Raw genomic sequence first — 24463 nt, forward strand, 5'->3', positions numbered from 1 at the left:
ACATAAAACGACACAATAAAACGGTTAGAAGAAAAAGTAGGGAAGAGCCTAGAACTCACTGGCACAGGAGACAACTTCCTGAACAGAACACCAACAGCACAGGCTCTAAGATCAACAATCAATAAATGGAACCTCATGAAACTGATAAGCCTCTGTAAAGCAAATAACACTGTCATCAGAACAAAACAACAGCCTACAGACTGGGAAAGGATCTTCACTAACCCTATATCTGACAGAGGACTAATATCCAGAATATATATAAGGAACTCAAGAAGTTAAAAAGCTGTCTGAGAAAGCACCAGATTGATTTTCAGAGTAGTTGTATAAATTTACATTCCCACCAGCAGTGGAGGAGTGTTCTCCTTTCTCCACAACCTCTCTAGCATGTGTTGTTACTTGAGTTTTTGATCTTGGCCATTCTGATGGGTGTAAGGTGAAATCACAGGTCGTTTTGATTTGCATTTCCCTGATGGCTAATGACATTGAGCATTTCTTTAAGTGTTTCTCTGCCATTTGATATTTCTCTATTGAGAATTCTCTGTTTAGCTCTGTTCCCCATTTTTTAATTGGATTACTTGATTTGTTGCATTTCAACTTCTTTAGTCCTTTATATATATATACTGGATATTAGCCCTCTGTTAGAGAGAGGGTTGGTGAAGATCCTTTCCCAGTCCGTAGGCTGTCGTTTTGTTTTGATGACAACGTCCTTTGCTTTACAGAAGCTTTTCAGTTTCATGAGGTTCCATTTATTGACTGTTGATCTTAGAGCCTGTGTTGTTTGTGTTCTGTTCAGGAAGTTGTCTCCTGTGCCAATGAGTTCAAGGCTCTTCCCCACTTTTTCTTCTAACCGATTTAATGTGTCTGGTTTTATGTTGAGGTCTTTGATCCACTTGGACTTTAGTTTTTTGCAGAGTGTTAAGTATGGATCTATTTGCATTTTTCTTCATGTAGACATCCAGTAAGACCAGAACCATTTGTTGAAGATGCTATCTTTTTTCCATTGTATGGTTTTGGCATCTTTGTCAAAAATCAGGGCCTCTGAAAGGCTCTGCCATGCAGGCTATCAAAGCAGATGCTGAGATTTATGGCCAACTGTTGGGCAGAGTGCATGGAATCTTATGAAAGAAGTGGGAAATAGTAAGATTTGAAGAGGACAGGAGCTCCACAAGGAGAGCAACAGAACCAAAAAAACCTGAGCACAGGGGTCTTTCCTGAGACTCATACTCCAACCAAGTACCATGCATGGAGATAACCTAGTACCCCTGCACAGATGTAGCCCATGGCAGTTCAGTGTCCAAGTGGGTTCCATAGGAATGGGAACAGGCACTGTCTCTGACATGAACTGATTGGCCTGCTCTTTGATCACCTCACCCTGATGGGGGAGCAGCCTTACTAGGCCACAGAGGAAGACAATGCAGCCACTCCTGATGAGATCTGATAGACTAGTATCAGAAGGAAGAACAGGAAGACCTCCCCTATCAGTGGACTTGGGGAGGGGCATGAGTGGAGTAGAGGGAGGGAAGGTGGATTGGAAGGGGAGAAGGGAGAGGTTTATGGGGGAATACACAGTGAATAAAGTATAATTAATAAAAATATTTTTAAAAAGAAGTTAAAAAGCAACAAATCAAGTAATCCAATTGAAAAATGGAGTACAGAGCTAAATAGAGAATTCTCAACAGAAGAACATTGAATGGCAAAGAAACATTTAAATGTTCAACATCCTTAGTCATCATGCAGATGCAAATCAAAACAACCCTGAGATTTTGCCTTACACCCATCAGAATGGCTAAGATCAAAAACTTAAGTGACAATACATGCTGGAGAGGATGTGGAGAAATGGGAACCCTCCTCTATTGCTGATGGGATTGTAACCTTGTATATCCACTTTGGAAATCAAACTGACATTTTCTCAGACAATTAGGAATAGTGCTTCCTCAAGATCCGGCTATACCACTCCTAGGCATATATCCAAAATATGCTCAAGTATACAACCAGGACATTTGTTCAACCATGTTCATAGCAGCTTTATTCATAATAGCCAGAACCTGTAAACAACCCTGATGTCCCTCAACTGAGAAATAGATACAGAAATTGTGGTACATTTACACAATGAAATACTACTCAGCAATTAAAAACAAGGAAATCATGAAATTTGCAGGCAAATGGTGGGATCTAGAAAAGATCATCCCGAGTGAGGTACCTGAGAAGCAGAAAGACATACATAGTATATACTCACTTATAAGTGGATATTAGATATATAATAGAGGATAATCATACTAAAATCTGTACACCTAAAGAAGCTAAGCAAGAAAGAGGACCCTGGGTAAGATACACGATCCTCATGCCTTGCTCAGAAAGGCAAATGGGATAGACAACGGAAGAGGGAGAAAACTGGGGACAGGACAGGAGCTTACCACAGAGGACCTCTAAAAGACTCTACCCAGCAGGGTATTGAAGCAGATGCTGAGACCCACAGCCAATCTTTGCGCAGAGTGCAAGGAATCTTATGAAAGAAGGGGGAGATAGAAAGACCTGGAGGCAACAGACAAGGAGAACAACAGAACTAAGAAATTTGAACACAGGGGTCTTTTCTGAAACTGATACTCCAACCAAGGACCATTCATGGATATAACTTAGAACCCCTGCACAGAGGTAGCCCATGATCACTCAGTATCCAAGTGGGTACCCTAGTAAGGGGAACAGGGACTGTCTCTGCCGTGAACTCAGTGGCTGGATCTTTGATCACCTCCCCCTGGAGGGACAGCACCCTTACCAGGCCACAGAGGAAAACAATGCTGTCAGTCCTGATGAGACCTGATAGGCTAGGGTCTGATGGAAGGGGAGGAGATCCTCCTTTATCGGTAGACTTGAAGAGACATGGGAGGAGATGAGGGAAGGAGGATGGGATTGGGAAGGAATGAGGGAGGTGGCTACAGATCCCATACAAAGTGAATAAACTGTAATTAATATCAAAGAAAAACTAACCAGCTCAAGCGACCCCTTCCATCTTAACCCACAAACACATCACTGCTACCTCACAATCTTTCCTTTCTTATTCATTCCCAAGATCTCACATTAAAAACAGAAATAACTTTAAAATTCCCATAGTCTTTACAAATTCAAACACATTAGAATTCACTCTCTTTAAGAAAATCCAAAGTCTGTTAAAACTGAAATCTTTTTTTAAAGTGCAATCTCTCAATTGCATGTTCTTGTAAAATAAAAATTAAAAAAAAAAATAAGTGAAGTACTCTCTTATTTCAGGGCACAGTCACAATCTGAACTAAGTAAAACCAAACTCCAACAGTATAAATAACTCAACATCCAAAGTTCACAATTCCCTCATGATATTCTGAGGCTTTGGATCACTTCTCAGGCTCTTCTTTCTTCAGTACACATGGCTGGTCTTCTAAGCTCCTGTTGGCTCCACTCCTCTGCTATTACTGTTCTCGGTGGTCATCTCCTGGTTCTTACATCTCCAAAGCTCAAGGAACTTCTGCTGCAATTGGGTTGCACCCTCACCAATAGCTTCTCTTGAGTTCTCTTCATGATGACAAGCCTCAATGGCCCCTTCAATTCTGTATTGTCAAAGTCTTCTCCTGGCCTTTCACAGTGCCAAGCCTCATCTGCTCTCCATGACCCTTCCATAACTTCAAAACCAGAACCACCTGGGTGACTCATTCTTAAACACTACCAAGTTCTACTGGCAACACCATTACAACCTTGGCCACCTCTGGAACACAACTTCTCTGGGCTGACTCTTGTAAAACCAGTCCCAAAACATTTGTCCTCAATGATACAGATTTCTTAGTTACCACTAATTCCTCAGCTCAAGGAAACCAGCATCAATTACCCCAGCAAAGCAAAGGTTTTATTTACTTTAGTAGTTCTGGTATCCTGCTATTCATTGATTCTTCAGCCCCAACTAACCAGAAACATAGAATCTTAATTAAAAATAACAAATGGCACTGATAGTGTTTTAAATTATCTTTGAAACCTCACAAGCCATGCCTATTTTCTGCATTGCTCTCAACATTCTTATCTTCCATGCTCCTACAGAACAATTCAGCAAGCATTGAATAAACACTCAATGGCTATTCTTGCACAAAGTTCCAAAGCCCTTCCAAAATCCTCCCCCAAACAACAAGATCAAGTCTGTCACAGAAATACCCTACAATCCTGGCATCAATATCTTAGTTAGAGTTTCTGTTTCCTCAATGAAACACTATGGCCAAAAGCAAGTTGGGAAAACAGGATTTATTTGGCTTATATTTTGACTACTATTTATCATCAAAGGAAGTCAGGATAGGAACCCAACAAGGAAAGAGCCTGGAGGCAGGGGCTCATACAGAGAACGTGAAGGGGTGCTGATTACTGGCTTGCTCACTATGGTGTGGTCAACCTGCTTTCTTATAGAACCCAGGACCACAAGCAGAGGGATGGTACCAACCACAAGGGGCTGGGCCCTCCTACATCAATCACTAATAAAGAAAATAATGTATAAGCCCACCTACAGCCCAATCTTTTAAGGCATTTCCTCAACTGAGATACCCTCCTCTCCAGTGACTCTAGCTTGTGTCAAGGTGACACAAAACTAGCACAATTCTGGATAGTTTAGGAAGCATTCCAAACACAACCTATTTTACATAAATTTTCCTCACCACTAACATATTTCATAAATATTTCACTTAAAAACAAGGTTTCATTCATGTAATGAACAAATAAAAAGACCCAAGGCATTAGCTCAGTAAAACTTACAAAACTCATTCACCGAAAAAACAAACAAACAAACTGAGCTTTCCTAAAAAGGTGAGCCTTGAATAAATGTATGACAAAGATAAGGCAAGTGAAATTACACTGAAAAGCCTTCCAGCCTTTCCAAAGATCTCTACAGTGGAAAAAAAAAATCACAAAACATTAGACAAAGAAATCAAAGAAGATAGACACTGAAAAGATAACCTGTACTTATAGCCTGGGAGAATCCAAATTATCAAAATATCTGCACTACCCAAAGTGATTCAAAGAGTCCATCAGTTCAACAACATTCTATACAGAATTATCAAAAGAACCCTAAAGGCACTGGACCTCCTGACTTAAAAATATACCATAAAGATTCAGGTAATCAAAACAGCATGGTATTTACAAAACATAGACACATAGACCAACAGAACAGAATAGAGATTGTGATAAACCCACATATCTACAGAGAACTAATTTCAATAAAGGTGCTAAGAACACACATAAACACATACTTGGAAATGGCAGTGTTGCCAATAGATAGTGTTGGGGTAATTGGATAACCCACATGCAAGGGAATGAAAGAAACTAGAACCATCTCTTACATATGTTGCAAAAATCAAATCCAACTAGATGATTTGATTACAGTATATAGTATTTAAGCCTTATATTATAATATTTTAAAGGTATAAAATATATATAACTATCATACCCTACAAATATAGGATTATAAATATTAAATATAAATATCAAGTCCTTAAATATAGGATTATAACACCACTAGAACAAGTCTTGGAAAAATACTCAGGAAAGTCAAATCAGTAAGGACATTTCAGACACGATCTCAAAAACTCAGGCAACAAAACCAAAACAGACAAATTGAGTACATGATACTAAAACATTTCTGATCAACAAGGAAAACAGTCACCAACAGCATGAAAGACTATCTTCTGAAATGAAGAAAAAATTTGCAAACTCTACATCTGACTGTGGTTTGATATTTAAGGACATATAAGGAATTTAAGAATTCAATAAAAACAAACTATTTGATTTTATGGGCAAAAAAGTTAAATAGACATATCTCAAGAAGGCATACAAAATGGTTAATGGGCACATAAAAAAAAACTTAACATCACTAATCATGAGGGAAAAGCAAATGAAAACCACCAGAAGGTAGCAGCTTACCCCGTACTTATATTTATTATTAAAAACACCAAAGAAAAGCGGTGTGTGCATATGGAGAAGGGAATCCGCACAGACAGTAGGTGAAATGTAACAGACAGTAGGTGAAATGTAAGTTAGTATGACCAGTATGGAAAACCATATAAAGGATTCTCAAAAAGTTAAAACCAAAACTGCTATATGTTCAAGCTATCCCATTACTAGGCATATATCTAAAAGGAAAAGAAATCCGTATGTTGAAAATGTTGAGGTGACATCTCGACTTCCATGCTCTCTGTAGCACTGTTCACAAAAGATGAGAAATAAAGCAACTACCTGTTTAGAACTGAGGGGTCGACAATATGATACACACACCTGTGTGAATATTATTTGGCCATAAAAAGAAAATTCTGCCATTTATAATAATATGAATGGAACTTGGGGTTAATCCATGTTAAGTAAAAAAAAAAAAATCCAGGTACATAGGGACAAATACTACATTATCTGATCCAGATAAGTCATGTTATGGGGTTAAGAATAGAATTTAGTGATTAGAGGCTGGGTTAGTAGAAGGTAGGAGGGATGAAGAGAGGTTGTTCAAAGGACTAAGTTATAGATAGGTAGAAATGAGATTTTTTTTGCTACTGAACAGTAGGGTAATTTTAAATAATGACAATATTCTATATATTTTTAAAACTTTGCAGAAAAGATTTGAAAAGTTTTTGGCCTAAAGAAATGGTGTCTGAGTAAACAGACATGTTTAACCTGCTATTAAAATATACTTTTTACTCCATAATTATTATACATAATTTTTTGGTGGAAGTAAATTTACTTTATTTTTAAATTTTTTAAATCACTTTACATACTAGTTTTAGCCCCATCCCTCCTCCCCTCCCAGTCCTCCCCTCCCTTCCTCATCCCCCTTAGCCTGTTCCTCAGAAAAGGGGAGCTCCCTTTCACCTCAGCTCATCAAGTTGCATCAGGACTGAACATGTTCTCTTCACCTCTGGCCCAGCAAGGCAGTCTTGCCAGGAGGAAGTCATCAAAAAGCTAGCGAGTTCTTGTCCCTTGCAGTCAACAGCTTAGGCTCCAAGATCAATAATTAATAAATGGGATCTCTTGCAATTAAAAAGCTTCTGTACAGCAAAGGACACTGTCAATAGAATAAAACAACATTCTACATATTAGGGAATGTTCTTCACCAAGGCTACATCTGACAAAGGGAAAATATCCAAAATATATAATGAACTCAAGTCATCAAACACCAACAAACAAAATAACCCTACTAAAAAATGGGGCACAGAACTAAACACAGAATTTTCACCAGCGCAATCTCAAATGGCCTAGAAGCACTTAAAGAAATGCTCAGCTTCCTTAGTCAAAGGAAATACAAATCAAAAGGGCTCTGAGATTCCATCTTACACCTATTAGAATGGCTAAATTCAAAATCTCAAGTGAAAGCACATGCTGGCTAAGATTTGGAGAAAGGGGAACACTCCTCCATTGCTGGTGGTACTAAAAAATTGTACAACCACTTTGGAAATCAATCTAGCCCTTTCTCAGAAAATTGGGAATATCTCTATCTGAAGACCCAGTTATATCACTCCAACATAATTATTATGTATCAGTTAAATTAATTTTAAGTTCAAAATGTAAAGACATTAACAGAAATAAAACCTCACTTAAGTTTACTGCTTCCTGGAATAAAATTTTGTATTGAAAAGAATACTTGTCTCTACCTCTTTCTAAAACGACAATTGCTGCTAGTCACTGTATGAACAAATTTTTAAAACTTATTAAATTTAAAGATGTAGCGACAGGAAAAAATGCACACTACCAATTATATCTCTGTCTGACGGTGTTGGCTCATTAAGTTCTCATTTTCTGTTGACGGTGGAGTGGGCACCCGTGTTGATAGTGGGTTAGGCTTCTGTGTTGATGTTTCAGACTTGTTCTCTGACCTAGAGATACCATGACACTTCTTGTTTGGACTTTCCCTCAATCTTTGTTTCCTCATTTTCCCTGCACTTCTTGTTGGCAGGGTAATTTTTGGATCACAGGTTTTGTTGGTGGGTTGTTGTTCCCCTCCTTCCACTAGTCCTGCCTGGCTAGGAGATGGTAACCAGCCTTCATGTCCCTCTAGACCCTCGTTAGGAGTCTCAGCTAGAGTCACACCCATTATCTCCCAGGAGCCTCTCCTGTTGAAGGCCTCCAGCTTGACAGAGACATTCCCCCAACTCAAGTTTCCCTTCTTGTTCCCAGCCCTCTCACCTCCTATCCCTGTTCTCCCCACATCTGATCCCCATCCTTGTCCTCTCCACATTCCATCTCCTGCCCAGTTCCCTCTCTTCATCCACTTCTGCTGTCTATTCTATTTCCTCTTCTGAGTGACATTGTGATACCCTCCCTTGGGTCCTCCTTGTTACTTAACTTCTTTGCATCTGTGGATTGTAGTATGGTTCTCCTGTCACTCTTACAGAACTTCCCATCATGGCACATTTAATAGCAGGCTGTCAATTAGTATTTGAGAGATTCATATATAAATACCTCCAGGAGTCAGGCCAAATTACTAGATCCTGCCTATTCTTTTTACTTTAAAGTTGTAAAAGCAGTGATTTGTGATCTGTCTCCATGGTGATCATATTCTCTATATTCCAAAATTATCATCTGTTCCACAAATCCCAGGTTTATACATGTGGATACTTAACATACTCTTTCGTGTATACAGGCACTTAAAAATGGCAATATTTAAAACAGAATTCAATGTTGAAGGAGCTCACAACTGCCAGGAGAGCGTGAGGTGTTCCTGGCTCCTCTCATCCTGCTTCCGTAAACATGATTGTTTTGGTCTGTGAGATATTAGAAAACTGCGTTAGAAAGTGAAAAAACCAAAACCAAAAAACAGAATTCTTAATTCTCCCTGCAAGTTTTTATTCCTCTATTCTTTTACATATTTTTCCAAGATATTTTTTAAATACTAAATGCTTACCTTGAATAAGTCCTTCATCATAATCTTTCTCCATAACTGTCACTCAGGAAATCTTACCACCCTGAATGTAGCTTTAATCCCTACTCCTCTTTTCTATCTGTTGAGTCTAGACATCTGTCATCTTGACTAGTGTAACAGTCTCTTCAAAATGCTCCTTCATTCTTGTCTTCTAAGGCAGCTCTTCTACATCCCAGTGAGAGAGGCCCCTAGATTGTAGATCAGTTCCTCAAGTTCATTTTCTTGTTTGTTTGTTTTGGCTTGGATTTTTTGTTTGTTTGTTTGTTTGTTTGTTTGTTTGAGACAGGGTTTCTCTGTCTAGTCTTGGCTGTCCTGTACTCGTTGTGTAGACCAGGCTGGCCTTGAACTCACAGTGATCCACTTGCCTCTGCCTCCCTGAGTGCTGGGATCACAGGCGTGCGCCACTAGCGCCCAGCTTCAAGTTTCTTTGGTTTATACATTTCCATGGGTTGAGATGTTGTAGAACAAAATCCTCAAATGTTTTTTTAAATTTAATATATAATGACAGCAAAGACAAATCACATGCTACCAATTATGTCTATACTTCTACTGCTATGTCCTGGCCATTCAGTGATACTGCTGGGCATGTGGATTACAAATAGTCGCTGCCTAGTATCTTATTTCGATTTACCTTCCTATCATGCATTGTTGTCCACTAAGAAGCTCGTTAAATGGATGGGTATTTTGTTATATTAATCTTAAAAGTAAGATTTCCCTTTCACATTATACCTCATTTGGACCTATCTCAGGCTTCTAGTCTCTACATCTTTCTCCCTCATCTCTATTGTCCTGGGCCTTCTACTTTCTTCTTTGAAAATTTATCCTCAATAAAGAATCTTAAACCCGGGCTGGAGAAATGGCTCAGGAGTTAAGAGAATTTGCTGCTTGTTCAGAGGACTCTGGTTCAGTTCCCAGCACCCATATGGAGGTTTCATAACTGCCTATAACTTGATTTTTACACCCTCTTCCTGCCTCCGCAGGCACCAGACACACACGTAGCACACAGAAACATACAGACAAAATCCACATACACATAAAATAAAAATTAAAAAAACCTGTTTTTTCTTTCTAAAATAAAACAGTGCACTCAGTTCACCCTAAATATAAAATGCTTGCCAGTAATGTACTTTTAAAACCATCCTATGTTAAAAACTGTCCAGCATGTGAAGACAAGTTTTCCTTCACTACTCTCTTCATGAAGGATAGATTTTTCCAGAACCCCTGGAATTTTCGAAAATATTTACAACTATCTCTATCGCACCTAGCTTCTCTGCCACATCATATATCATAACAGATTACCTTTTCCTTTTGAAATTAATAGAGAAAACAGCTCCAAAGATGATATATGGAATAATGAATACAATTGCAGTTATCATCCAATTTAAACAAGGATCCTTGGTACCTGAAAAACAAAAACCGAAACATATTATTTTTCTGGTTATACTGTATTGCTGTCTTGGAGCTTTTAATTTGTAAACTTTTTTTAATTTCTCACAGCTTAATTGACATTCAAATTTACTCTATAAGATACTTTCTCATTACCATGGAATGAAAAGTAAGATCCTATATAGCAGTTTCTTCTTCCTTTAAGTATAATTAGGAAAGTTGAAGCTGCTTAGCAAAGCAGCAATGGCTTTACCTTTGACTGCACAGATGCAGTTATATCTAGTGTTTACTATTCTCTGTCAATAAGATACTACATAGCCATTTTAGATAGATGGAGAAGATTGAACATGGAGAACTTTATGCTGAAATATAAACCTTTTTCTGAAGACAATTCCAAGAAAACAGAAAAACTACACATGGAATTTTTACCAGAAACAGGATTTCACATCCCTATATTTAACATAAAAACAAGTAAGGAAGAACATAATTCTGAAATGAGAAATTATTTTATATTGATACCTCAATTTTAATAAATAATTAAAATTAACCATAATGTTTCAGCCAATAGATTTAAAGAAACTTATGGTATTTAATTCATGTAATCAAGTTGTTTACATTGGAAGAATTGACCAGAGAAAGGAGCTAGCCAACTTTAGTTTCAAGAAACAAACACAACACAAATACTAACTTCTACCTTTTATGAGGCTTCTTAAAAATAGCATGATAAAAAAACTGTAAAATGAGAAACAGCAAGATTAGTGACGTGGTTGTCAGTGCCAGCAACTTGTGAGGAAACAGACTTAGAAAACATGTAACATGAACAGAAGAATGAGCTGCTAAGGCAAAGGATGATGACAATTAATGAAACAGAAAATGACTGAAGACTTTCAAGATATTTCCAGATACACTTGAAAAGATGTAACATCTTTAAAATGAGTAAATTAAGGAAAACCTTTGAAAGAACAAATTTTAGCCCACCATCAGCCAAGGTTGGGTAGAACACAGACTTAGGGATCCTCACCCTTGACTGCTGAACTATTTCTTATTAATATGTCCAAGGAAAGCAGTCTACTTTGCTTTTAGCTGTGTCTCCACCCATGGGTGACCCCACAATCTCGAGTGGATATTGCCTGGTTAGACTGAGGGGATCACAAAGAAGTAAGGAGAAAAGTCATAAGCCTAGGTTAGTGAGTAGCAGGGAGAAGAGGCATGGAGATGAGATGATCAGAATGGGAGGGAGATAAAGAAAGGGACATAAGAAAGTGAAAGAGAACACAAAGGAATCAAAATGCATCATATACCTGTATGAAATTGTCAGATATATAACAATTCATACAATGAATAATTTTCATTTTATGTTGAGAAAAGAAATTTTAAATTAAAAACTTGCTTCTCAAAAGAAGAAAAAAAAATCCATGAAGGAATTCAAAGAAAATATTTTGTTGGTATAATGTTCTTTTTTTTTATTTAATTATGTTTTAAATTTTTTTCTTTTTTTTCCTTTTTTTAAAATATTTTTTGTATTAATCACAGGTTATTTACTTTGTATCCCAGCCATAGCCCCCTCCCTCAATTCCTCCCAATCCTACCCTCCCTCCCTCATCTCCTACCTGCCCCTTTCAAAGTCCAATAATAGGGGAGGTCTTCTTTCCCTTCTATCTGACCCTACCTTATCAGGTATCTTCAGGACTGGCTGCAGTGTCCTCCTCTATGGCCTAGCAAGGCTGCTCCTCCCTGGGGGAGAGGGGGTTAAAAAGCCAGCCATTGAGTTTATGTCAGGAATAGTCCCTATTCCCCTTACTAGAGTATCCACTTGGATATTGAGCTACCAAGGGCTACATCTGAACAGTGGTTCTAGGTTATATCCATACATAGTCCTTGGTTGGAGAAACAGTCTCATAAAAGACCCCTGTGCCCTGATATATTTGGTCCTTGTGGAGCTCCTGTCCTTTCCAGACTATACTAACTCCCCCTTCTTTCATATGATTCCCTGAAATCTGCCCAAAGTTTGGTTATGAATCTCAGCATCTGCTTTGATACACTGCTAGGCAGAGTCTTTCAGAGGTCCTCTGTGGTAAGCTCCTGTCCTGTTACTTGTTTTCTCCTACTTCCAATGTCCACTAAGTGAGGATTGATCATCTTACCCTGGGTCCTCTTTCTTGTTTATCTTCTTTAGGTGTACAGATTTTAGTATGTTTATCCTATCTTATAGGTCTAGTACTCACTTATAAGTGAGTATATACCATATGTGTCTTTCTGCTCCTGGGATACCTCACTCAGGATGATCTTTTTTAAATCCCACCATTTGCCTGCAATTTTCATGATTTCCTTGTTTTTAATTGCTGAGTAGTATTCCATGTGTAAAAGTCCCACAATTTCTATATCCATTCTTCCTTTGATGGACATCTGGGTTGTTTTCAGGTTCTGGCTATTACGAATAAAGCTGCTACAAACATGGTTGAGCAAATGTCCTTGTTGTGTACTTGAGTATCTTTTGGATATAGGCCTAGGAGTGATATAGCTGGATCCTGAGGAAGCATTATTCCTAATTGTCTGAGAAAGCACCAGATCGAGTTCCAAAGTGGTTGTACAAGTTTACATTATTATGGAATGTATACAATTTATCCTTGTTCATTCAAATGCCGATTTCTCTACCCTACTATCTGGTTTGCACATTGTGTTGTAGTGTTTATTCTAAGCATCACCTGTCTCAAGTGTATGGAAACATACCACCATCTGTTCTCTGTAATTTCAATAAAACAACCAGCCAATGCTGTGTAAAGGAGATAATAGGGTGGGACATCCTGGACTAGAGAGGAGGAGAAAGATGCAAGTGGGGGGAGATGGAGAGGAAATATCGGGCAGGACAGGACTTGGAACCATAAGGAGAGATGAACCAGACCTAAGATATGACTAAAAGCAAGGATAATATGAGAAATCTGAATGGGAAGGAACTATGCTGGCTCGGAGGTTTAAGATAGAGTAATCATTGCCCAGCATTGTGCTCTAAGTTAATTAAATAAATCCTAGTCTCTGTGTGGTGATTTGGGTATACAGCTGGTTTAGGAACAACAGCTGTTTAACTAAAAGATAAATCAATAGTAAATATTAAAATCAACAACAAATGGTGTACTAATGAGTGTCAGAATTACAGCAATCTAGTGAGAACTTACATAGAAAGTAAAACTAAAGAGCAGTTTTTTAGTTCTGTTCCTTAAAAACAAAGCAAAACACCAACACAATTCTTTACAGACCTTGAAAGAAAAATTCTCAACTTCATATGGAAAAACAAACAAACAAAAACAAAATTGCCAAAACAATACAATACAACAACAGATCGTCTGGAGGTATCTCCATCCTTAATCTCAAGCTGCACTACACAGCAATAGTAATAAAAATTGCATGGTACTGGCATAGAAAGAGAATGGTGGATCAATGGAATCAAATAGAAGACCCAGATATAAACCCACACACCTATGGATACTTGATTTTTTATAAAGAAGCCAAAGCGTAGAATGGAAAAAAGACAGCATCTTCAACAAAGGGTGCTGGTCCAACTGGATGTCCACATGCAGAAAAATGAAAATAGATCCATATTTATCACCCTGCACAAAACTAAAGTCCAAGTGGATCAAAGACCTCAACATAAAAACAGACACATTAAATCGGTTAGAAGAAAAAATGGGGAACAGCCTAAATTCATTGGCACAGGAGACAACTTCCTGAACAGAACACCAACAGCACAGGCTCTAAGATCAACAATCAATAAATGAGACCTCATGAAACTGAAAAGCTTCTGTAAAGCAAAAGACACTGTCATCAGAACAAAACAACAGCCTACGGACTGGGAAAGGATCTTCACCAAGCCTATATCTGACAGAGGACTGATATCCAGACTATATAAAGAACTCAATAAGGTACACAGCAACAAATCAAGTAATCCAATTTTAAAATGGGGTACTGAGCTAAACAGAGAATTCTCAATAGAAGAATATCAAATGGTAGAGAAACACTTAAAGAAATGCTCTATGTCCTTAGTTTTCAGGGAGATGCTAATCAAAACTATCCTGAGATTTCAGCTTATACCCATCAGATCAAAAACTCAAGTGACAATACATGCTAGAGAGGATTTGGAAAAGGGAACCCTCCTCCACTGCTGGTGGTAATATAAACTTGTACAACCACTTTGGAAATCAATTTGGTGCTTTCTCAGACAATTAGGAATAGTGCTTTTCAAGAACCAGCTAAAACACTCCTAGGCATATATCCAAAATTTGCTCAAGTATACAACAAGGGACATTTGCTCAACTCAGTCATGTTCATAGTAGCTTTATTTGTAATCGCCAGAACCTGGAAACAACCCAGTTGTTTCTCAACAGAGGAATGGGTACAGAAATTTGTGGTACATTTACACAATGGAATACTACTCTGCAATTAAAAACAAGGAAATCCAACATTAAAGAAGAACAAACAACTGCAGGTAATAAAAGGTCCTCCCAGAATGATTGTATAGAGGACAAAAGGGTACATAAAATGTATATTTTTAAAACACTGCAAAAACAACAACAAAAACAAACAAACAAAAAACATAGTAAACTCATCCAAGAGAAAGAATTTTGGTTGCCTGGGGAAGGTGACCAGAATGTCTGAATGGGATATGAAGCCTTTCAGCGATAATAGCTGTATAAGTTCATTATGTAATTCAGATTATTTCACTGATATATACATATACCAAAAAAAAAAAAAGAAACCATCATGTTATTTAAGGACATTAAAAATATACAGCTTAATGTGAGTGAAGGATACCATAATTTTAAATTAAAATATACAGAATAGAATCAACATTTTGGAATTTGTCTATATGAGTCTCTGCTTTCCTTTATTCACTTATTCATCTGTGTGAGACATGCAGAGGGCTGGACTAACTTGTTGGCATCAGGAGAAAAAAAACATAGCTTTAATCTGGGCTAAATTTTCACTGTTGTAGAAAATTGTTAAATTTAAGAAGATTAATTTCTCCCCAATAATTAAAATTAATTAATTTCTCCCTAATAATTTCCCAATCTTTATGTGCAAAGTATTGTGTCTTTTAGAATACTTAGACCTTGCCTATAAATTGTCCTTTTACCTAGTGTATAGTTCTGAAATAATAAATGATTATATGTCTATGATTGGTGACTACTTCAGGAGTACAAACGGAATACTGATCTTTCCCCTCTTCAGCCTCCACTTCTAAGTATTTTTTGTGACTAGCAGTGGTGAGATTCATGACTTATCCTCAGTTCTTTTGTGGCTGGTAAAGAAATTCCAGGTGAATCAACCATGCATTGATTCATAAAAAAAAAAAAAAAAGGAAATCATGAAATTTGCAGGCAAATAGTGGGATCTAGAAAAGACCATCCTGAGTGCAGTATCCCAAAAGCAGAAAGACATACATGGTATATACTCACTTACAAGTGGATATTAGACATATAATATAGAATAAACCTGTACACCTAAGGAAGCTAAGAAAGAAGGAGGACCCAAGGTAACATGATCAAGCCTCACTCATAAAGGCCAATGGGATAGACATTGGAAGAGGGAGAAAACAAGCAACAGGAGCTTATCACAGAGGGTTCTGCCCATCAGGGTATCAAAGCAGATGTTGAGACTCATAGCCAAACTTTGGGCAGAGTTCAGGGAATCTTATGAAAGAAAGAGGGTATAGAAAGACCTGGAGAGGACAGGAGCTCTACAAGGAGAACAACAGAACCAAAACATCTGGGCCCAGGGGTCTTTTCTGAGACTGATAATCCAACCAAAGACCATGCATGGAGATATCCTAGAACCCCTGCACAGATGTAGCCCATGGCAGTTCAGTGTCCAAGTGGGTTCCATAGTAATGGGAACAGAGACTGTCTCTGACATGAACTCAGTGGCTGGCTCTTTGATCTTCTCTCCCTGATGGGGAACAGCCTTACCAAGCCACGGTGGAAGATACTGCCACCGGTCATGATGAGACCTGATAGGCTAGGGTCAGAGGGAAGGGAAGGAGGACCTTCCCTATCAGTAGACTTGGGGTGGGGTATGGTTGGAGATAAGGGAAAAGGGTAGGATTGAGATGGGATGACAGAGGGGGCTACAGATGGGATACAAAGTGAATAAACTGTAACTTATAAAAATTAATTAAATTAAAAAATTAAAAAATAGAAATAAAAAAGGACCTTAAATAAAATAGGGGTTTGAGAACTTTAAACTTACATTCTAGACTCTGTGTGCTGTGAAAGCACAGGCTTATTTGAAGTGTGGACTGGTACAATCTGTGATGCTGGATGATTTAACTAGCCATTTTAAGTTGTCCTGGGTGTAGATTTTTAAGAACACAGCCACTGAAGCAGTGTCTATGATTGTATCAAGCAGGATACTGGAACAAACATGTTACCATCTCAGCATCCTTCAGCATGAATCCAGCTATGGTGGCTCCAACCATATTGATGTCTGGTCCTTTTGTCCTATAAACATATGCACATTCATAGGTAGTATACAATTTTGCATAGACACATATATGGAATGTAAGTGTGCACAATTTATCTTAAAATTATTTTCTCCTCTTTGTTTGAGCAGGCAAAAAAAAAATCTGTCTTTCTTTATAAGTCAATCTGGTTTATATACCAAACTGTAATACCAATTTTTAATCTATGCCATATGAAAGGATGGCCTGATAAGGCCTGAGGATTCTGTAACCAACAAGATTTATTGGCTATGCAGAGACATTTGTTTTCATGTCTCAACCAGTATCAAAGCTGTTCCCATGTAGTGGGATCATCAACACATGGTACCTGTTTTGTTTGTCTTCTTGATTTGTTTCTTCCTGCCTTCAGCCAAAATTGTCAGGAAATGTCCCCTGGTCATTTCTGATTTTTATTAATCTGGATGGAATCGGCAATTTCTCTTTTCCTGTTGCACCATAGGCAAAGCCTCTTCTCCAGTGTAACACATTTCCTTCCATCTATTTTTAAACCTTTGATGTTAACCTGGTGTTTCTTATGAAACGTTAAAGCTTCTAGCCCATTTCCTATTAATAGCTGATCAATTTCATCATTACCTTGGGCTGGATGGCTAGTATGTCTGTATGAAATCTGATATGTATTATATACATTGGATATTTTCTATTTCTTATCAACTTGTAGTTGAACAAACAGTGAAGTTAATTCTGAATCATTCATTAATTAATTCATTAATTCTGAATCACTTCTGAACAAGAGCAGGAGTTTCTATATGCAAGACAACTTTTTCTGCATATTCAGAATTAGTAACTATATTAAGAGATTCTAGAAAATCCAGTAACACCACAAGAAGGACATACAACTCTGATTTTTGAACTGAATCATAAAGACTGGAGCCACTTTATTTTTTCTGACTTATATCATGTCTTTCCTGATTTCTTTGCATCATTACAAAAGTAGAGGCTCCAGATTGGTATCCCTTTTACTATATTAGGGCAAATCCAATTAGATCTTTTTATAAACTGAAGTCACTTGCTTTTTGCTTATTTGTTGTTAATTTTTACTCCCCCCAAAATTACTGCAAGCCCTTTGCCTATGTTCATTTTCTGTTAATAATGAGTCAACTACATCATTAGTTAATTTCTGATGGCTCTGTTCCTGTTGAAAAAGTCTCACTTTTCCTTTCAAAATCAATTTAGAAAACTTTTCTATATATTTTTTTAATTTTTTACTTTGTGTGTGTGTGCTAAAAATACACTATGATATAATCTTTTCTTTGCATAAGGATTTCTGTGGGAGAATGAGTAGAAGGTAAAATAACTAAAATGCAGTTTCACTTTGGATCCAAACAATCTATATGTGCTCCCTGTAATATCTTTTCAACCAGAGTCAATTCCTTTTCAGTTTCATCTGACAACTTTTTTGGACTATTTAAATTTATATCATGTTTTAAGGTTCAAAATGAGTTCTTTAGCCCCTGAGTAATCAATCCAATTGTGGGCCCTTTCCAATTAATATTGCCCAATAATTTTTGAAAATCATTAAAAAACTCTTAATTGGCCTCTCTTGATTTGTACCTTCTGTGGTCAAATTCCTGCAAACTTACCTTATATCTTAGACATGATTAATAAAGCCTCTTTTATGTGTTTTTCAGGAGCAATTTGTAATTCTCAATAAGACAAAATTTACTTCTTCAAACATATATTCTAAGGTATCTCTATTAGAATCAGCCAGCAAATATCATCTATATAATGGTAAATTGTGGATTGAGGCAATTGCTTGTGAATTATTTCTAATGGCTGTTGTATAAAATATTGACACAAAGTAGGACTATTTAATATTTCTTGTGGCAAAACTCTCTGCTCATATCTTTTGCTTGTTTTTTATATCTTTTGCTTGTTTTTACATGGTTACATGTGGCCATAGTGAAAATAAATCTTTATCATTTTTCAAGGGGTATTGGGAAAAAGCAACTTTTTAAATCAATCACCATGATAGGCCATGTATTAGGAAAAAGAAAGGTTGTGGGCTTCCAGGCTGTAAAGAGCCCTTTGGCTGAATGATTTTATTTTTTAAATTTTTTATTAATTTTTTATTTTTTATATTAATTACAGTTTATTTACTTTGTATCCCAGCTGTAGGCCCCTCCTTCATTCTCTCCCAAACCCATGCTCCCTCCCTTGTCTCCTCCCTGCTCCTCTCTAAGTCCACTGATAGGGGACATGCTCCTCTCCTTCCATCTGACCCTACTTTATCAGGTCTCTCCAGGACTGGCTGCAGTGTCCTCCTCTGTGGCCTAGCTAGGCTGCTTCTCCCACAGTGGAGGTGTGGAGGTCAAAGAGCTCATGCCAGAGACAGTCCCTGTTCCCCTTATTATCGAAGCCACTTGGATACTGAGCTGCTATGGACTACAGCTGAGCAGGGGTTCTAGGTTATATCCATGCATGGTCTCTGGTTGGAGAATCAATCTCAGACAAGCCCCTGTGCCCAGATATATTTGGTCCTTGTGGAGTTCCTGTTCTTTGGTATTTGCTCTCGGATCTGTCAACATCCTCCATCTGCCTGATTTCTATTTAATGACAAATACAGGAGAATTCCAAGGGATGGTAGACTCTTCTATTTGTTAAGCCTCCAGTTGTTGTTTTTGGACCAGTTGTTATAGTGCTTGTAATTTTTTTTTTTTTTTTTGTCATAAGCCATTGCTCAATCCAAACAAGTTGAGTCAACCACCTTAGAGGCAAGGCAGTTGCTGTTTTGTCAGCAATGGCATCTCAATATAATGTTGAAGAGTCTGCCTCTGCTATGCTTTGTTTACAGAAAGCCTGGACAGTCTGTGACTCTCTTTGATAACACTTACTTTTTTTTTTAACCAGGAGCATCACCTATTTTATGGCTTGTCCCTGAAGTTGAAGGGATGCTAATGTGTGTTTTCCGTTGTTGCAACCAATCTCTTCCCCATACATTTATGGCAATATTAGCCACATATGGCCTTAATTTTCCTATTTGACGTTCTCGCCCTGTACATTCAAGCCATTTTATACTTTACCTGGGAAAAAGTTTTGACTCCTTGAAATCAGATATCTACTTTCTGAAGAGCTCAATCTAGACACCAAGACTTTGAAGAGATTCTAGTTATGTTTATAAATATTTATAAATATTTTTAGTTTTGGCCTCTGATCATCTATGGAAGTTTGTCAAAACATTAGTTTCTTGGCCCTTTCTGGGTTTTGTTTGTTTGTTTTATCTATAGAGGTTGCTTTGACTTTGATATCTGGCTTCTTAATGTCTGTCTCCAGAGCAGTGTTGGTTAATTATTTTACAAATGAGTATGTTTGCTGTTGGGTACTGGGGCTTGCAAGAGAAGCCCTGCCCCATAAGGGGTTACTCCATTTGTCTGTTGTTGATCTACATTCATTAGTCTAGTGTCAGCCTTTGTGATATCATTTACATATTGCAAAAGGGATAGGCTCTTTCTTGCAATTAATTTGGTTTTCTTTACAATTCTTTGGGAAATCACCTTTCTCTCCCCAATTAAGATATTTGAGAGTTTGGATTTTCTCAAAACCTTTAGTGATTTCTCTTCCCATTAAGGTCATATCATGTGAATAAGATCCAATATCAACCACATTTCCACTCATCCACTACTGGTGCTGATCTTTCCCTTAAAAGTCTGCTCACCTCTTTACAGTGTTATCATTTTTTTTATTTTTTATATATATATTTTATTTTTTATTATTAGTTACATTTTATTAACTCTGTATTCCAGCTGTATCCCGCTCCCTCATTCCCTCCCAATCCCTCCCTCCCTCCCTCATTTCCTTCCTGCCCCTTTCCAAGTCCACTGATTGGGGAGGACCTCCTCCCCTTCCATCTGACCTTGTTTTATCAGGTATCTTCAGGACTGACTGCAAAGTCCTTTTCTGTGGCCTAGCAGGACTGCTCCTCCTTTGGGGGGGTTGGGAGGTCAAAGAGCCTGCCATTGAGTTCCTGTCCAAAAGGTGAATGCATTCCAAAATCAGTGATACTTTCCTTAAGTTTTCTCAAATCCTGCACATCCACAGGGCACCACCTATATTCTTCATCAGCTTGTGGCTGTCTGACATCTGCTGACATTTGTTGTACACTAGCTGGATAAGCTAAGGTTGTTTTCTAACAGCTTTTGGTTGACATTCTTCATTTTCATCTTCTGGCTCTACCTTAGTATTTATTTTTACTTATTAATTTAAAAAATTCTCCTTCTAAGGCCTGTGTCCATTTTTCATACCTCTCTTTGTGCTTGGATGTCTGTCATTCTAGTGTTTTCTTCATCCTAATTAATTAATTTTTTAAAATGTCTTCTCTAAGGCTTGCCTCCATATTTCATTTTTTCTCCCTCTGCTGTTTCTCTAAAGCCCTCTTCTTTGAGAAGGCATAAAAAAGGCAATATTATTATTAAGGTAAAATAATAATTATGTGGTAATAATTCTAATAAGTGATGTGCCAGTTTCAGTTAGGTCATTTATCCCTTTCTCTTTTGTTCCTATCTTTAAACATTTCAAAGAGCATTACATGAAGTCCCAAAGCTCTATGTTACTGTGGTTTTCATTTTTACGTGTCTAGTTTCTTTAAAATTATCTATTTCAAAGTATTTGTATTTATCTATGATGTTTCATAATCAGTTCCTTTTCCATTTTAATATTAAAACAACTTTTAGCTGGTCTGAAGTTTTGCCTTGTTGTATTTCTTTTGTATGTTCTCTGTCTCCCTCTGCTGCTCAAATCAGGACACTGCCGAGGTCCCATTTTACTTTTTCACCTCACATCTTTGTGTTTGTAGCTGGAGACAGCTCAGCCCAGTGCCAGATGGGGTAGACTGGGGGCTGGATCTCAGTGAACCCCTGAACCCGCCCCGTGGCAGAGTACCGGCTGTGCCCCTGATAAGTTTTTTTCCTAAGTGGCTTTTGCACTGGGTTCTCAGAGAAGTGCAAAGAATCTAAGCATAGGCCAAGCACGGAGATAACCAAGAACCCCTACACAGATGTAGCCCATGGCACCTCAGGCTCCAAGTGGGTTCCCTAGTAAGTGGAACGGGGTCTGTCCCTGATGTGAACTCAGTGGCTGGCTCTTTGATCATCTCCCCCTGAGGGAGGCAGAGGGGCTGCCTTACCAGGCCATAGAGGAAGACACTACAGCCAGTCCTGAGGAGACCTGATAGGCTAAGGTCAGAGGGAAGGGGAGGAGGAAGTCTCTTATCAGTCCACTATGGCAGGGCCAGGAAGGAGAAAAGAAAGGAAGGGCAGGATTGGGAGAGGCCGAGGGAGGGTGCTACAGCTGGGACATAAAGTGAATAATATGTAATAAATTAAAAAAAAATAATTAAAAAAAAAAAGGCCAACATTTGCCCTAGGAGCATGAGCTGAACCCACTCTACTGTCTGGGATATGGGCCATAGCTGATTGCTAAGAAACCTTATAGATCCACAGTGTTAATCTTCACTGGGAAGTGCCTCTAGCTGAACTTCCTTCAGGGTTGTTCTGCTCCAGCAGGATTCCCTGGGCCATTGTAGCTGTGTGGGGAGCCCAGGCTCAGCCTGCTACCTGCTCTGGAAGATCCTATGTAGTTTGGGTCACCAGTGTTTTTCTTAGAAGAGCTGCTCTGCCAGCAGCTTTGAGAAGTTGCTACCCGAAAAAAGGCAGTTTCAAAGGCGCTGCCTTCCTTTCTCAGCCTCTTTTCTTTTAAAAAAAAAAATAATAATGAGTTTGTTTATTCATTGTACTTCTGGGTCGTAGGCCCCTCCCTCGTCTCCTCCCATCCCCACCCTCCCACCTGCAATCACCCTGCCCTATTCCTCAGAACTCTTTTCTTAAAAGGACAGAGGCTGTTCTGTTCCCAGGGAGTACACATTTTATTTGTTATGAAAATAAAGCCAAATGTTAGCCTGGCAATGGCATTTCTTCAGGAGGAAGTGATGGAAAATTAATAATTAAGCCAGCATCTCCACCACTTCCCCGGAGGATCTAGAGTCTGAGGAAAGGAGAAAGCAACAGCCTTACTGCTGGAAATGGAGGCTCAAAGCACCACTGATGATAAACATGGTAACAAAAATTTGTAGACAAGATCAGTCTTAGGGTTGGTGTGAAATTATATAATAAAGGCTACTTTGATTCCAAGAGACCTAATTAGTTAGAACCCAAGCTTAACTTTGTGAATATTAACAAAATCTGAGTAAATTATTTTTTAAAATCTTTTTAAAATAGCCAAGATTTAAGAAATCATAAGAGTTTATAACAGTCTAGATCTAACAAAAGGAAGCATCCAGGTGACAAGACTGACAGAAACGGATTTCACTTAACAAAAATACCAGATTCAAAGTTAGAACTGAGCTGTTGAAAGCAGAGAGAAATGTCAGCAATCAAATTGAACAATAAAAGTTGAAAGTAAAGATTTTCCAGGGCAAAAAGCTGTGGTATCTACCTCAGGCCTTAAATCTCCATAGTTACATCCCAGGAGATAAGAGTTAAGTAGAAAGACTACTGGCTTTCCTAAGACTGGGGCATATTCTAAACTATTTCATTCTTTCCATTTTTCCAGTGCTAGAGATCAAACCCAGAGCTTTGTCCATGGCAAGCAAGCACTGTACCTCTTTCCTATCTATTTTTTCTTTTTTAATTTTTTATTAATCACACTTTATTCATTTTGTATCCCCCCATAAGCCCCTCCTTCCTCCCCTCCCTAGTCCTTTTCGGGGTGGGGGTGTCGGCTGGGTGCTCTGAGTTCAGACCAGCTGTTTCCCTCCCTGTGGGTTTGTACCTGCCAGTGAAATGCAGTCTCTGGTGCCTGGTGCCCTGGTGCCCACAGTTCTATCTGAGGCGGCGAATCAGGCGCACATGCAGGGCTCCGTGCAGGCGCCTGGGTCCCGGCTCTGGGTCCGGGCTGGCTCTTGGGTAAATTCTATCCTCATAAACTCAAAGTGCCAAGGAAAAAAGACTATGGCTCTTTTTGGTGAAAACTCATAAAGATATATATTTATATTATATATTTATATTCCATGTGATATATTAACATATTATATTCTAATATATATATAATATATATAAAGATATACATATATATATATACATATATATATGATGGATTTACTGATGACTCTAATTTTGTACCTATATCAAAAGTAATTGACCTATATACTTCTGATGAGCCAAACTTGAAGACCCATTTATGTCTGCAATTTCTCGTGGACAAGGTCTAGCCTGCAACAAAAACAAGCATAAACCATGAAGTTAAAAGAGTGAAAAGCTATGTATGTAGACACTTACAGGGAAAGTAACAAAGAAATGGAACCACGGAAATGTGACTATTAGAGTCTCTGATAAAGGTAATGTAATGATTTTAATGTTGGATAATAGAATTCAGTGTAATGTTCCTGAGATGAGGAGGACTATGAGAATATTGGATACTGGTCATCTTTGAAGAGGTAAGAGTCTTTTAAAAAATAGCATCCTTCAGACTGAAGATATTATAGAAAGGCTGGATCAGTGGAACAGGACTGTCATTCAATCTACTTTGGAGGCTTAGTCAGGAAGACTGAAAATTGAAACCTAGACTAGTTCTACAGATGGAGTAGAAAGAGTTCAAGGACAATGGGGAAAACTCAATAAAATCAGAAAGAAAGAAAGAAAGAAAGAAAGAAAGAAAGAAAGAAAGAAAGA

General features: G+C 38.1%; 1 protein-coding gene across 4 annotated transcripts in view; it reads right to left on the bottom strand.

The window, feature by feature from the left end:
• Positions 1–6812: 6812 nt before the first annotated feature.
• Positions 6813–24463, bottom strand: part of LOC129689735 (OX-2 membrane glycoprotein-like) — a 32397-nt gene continuing 14746 nt past the window's right edge. For 2 of the 4 annotated variants that reach the window (XM_055625131.1, XM_055625132.1), the window contains exons 4-7: positions 10205–10307; positions 8679–8747; positions 7736–7859; positions 6813–7051 (exon numbers count right to left, since the gene is read on the bottom strand). In XM_055625131.1, coding sequence (XP_055481106.1) covers positions 7739–7859; positions 8679–8747; positions 10205–10307 — 293 coding nt within the window. In that variant the 3' untranslated portion in view covers positions 6813–7051; positions 7736–7738. The remainder of the gene's footprint in view (positions 7052–7735; positions 7860–8678; positions 8748–10204; positions 10308–24463) is intronic. The other 2 variants (XM_055625133.1, XM_055625134.1) reach the window with 2 other exon arrangements.

This window comes from Psammomys obesus, unplaced genomic scaffold (assembly GCF_907164565.1).
Source record: "Psammomys obesus unplaced genomic scaffold, mPsaObe1.curated_primary_1811, whole genome shotgun sequence".
Classification (NCBI taxonomy): Eukaryota; Metazoa; Chordata; class Mammalia; order Rodentia; family Muridae; genus Psammomys; species Psammomys obesus.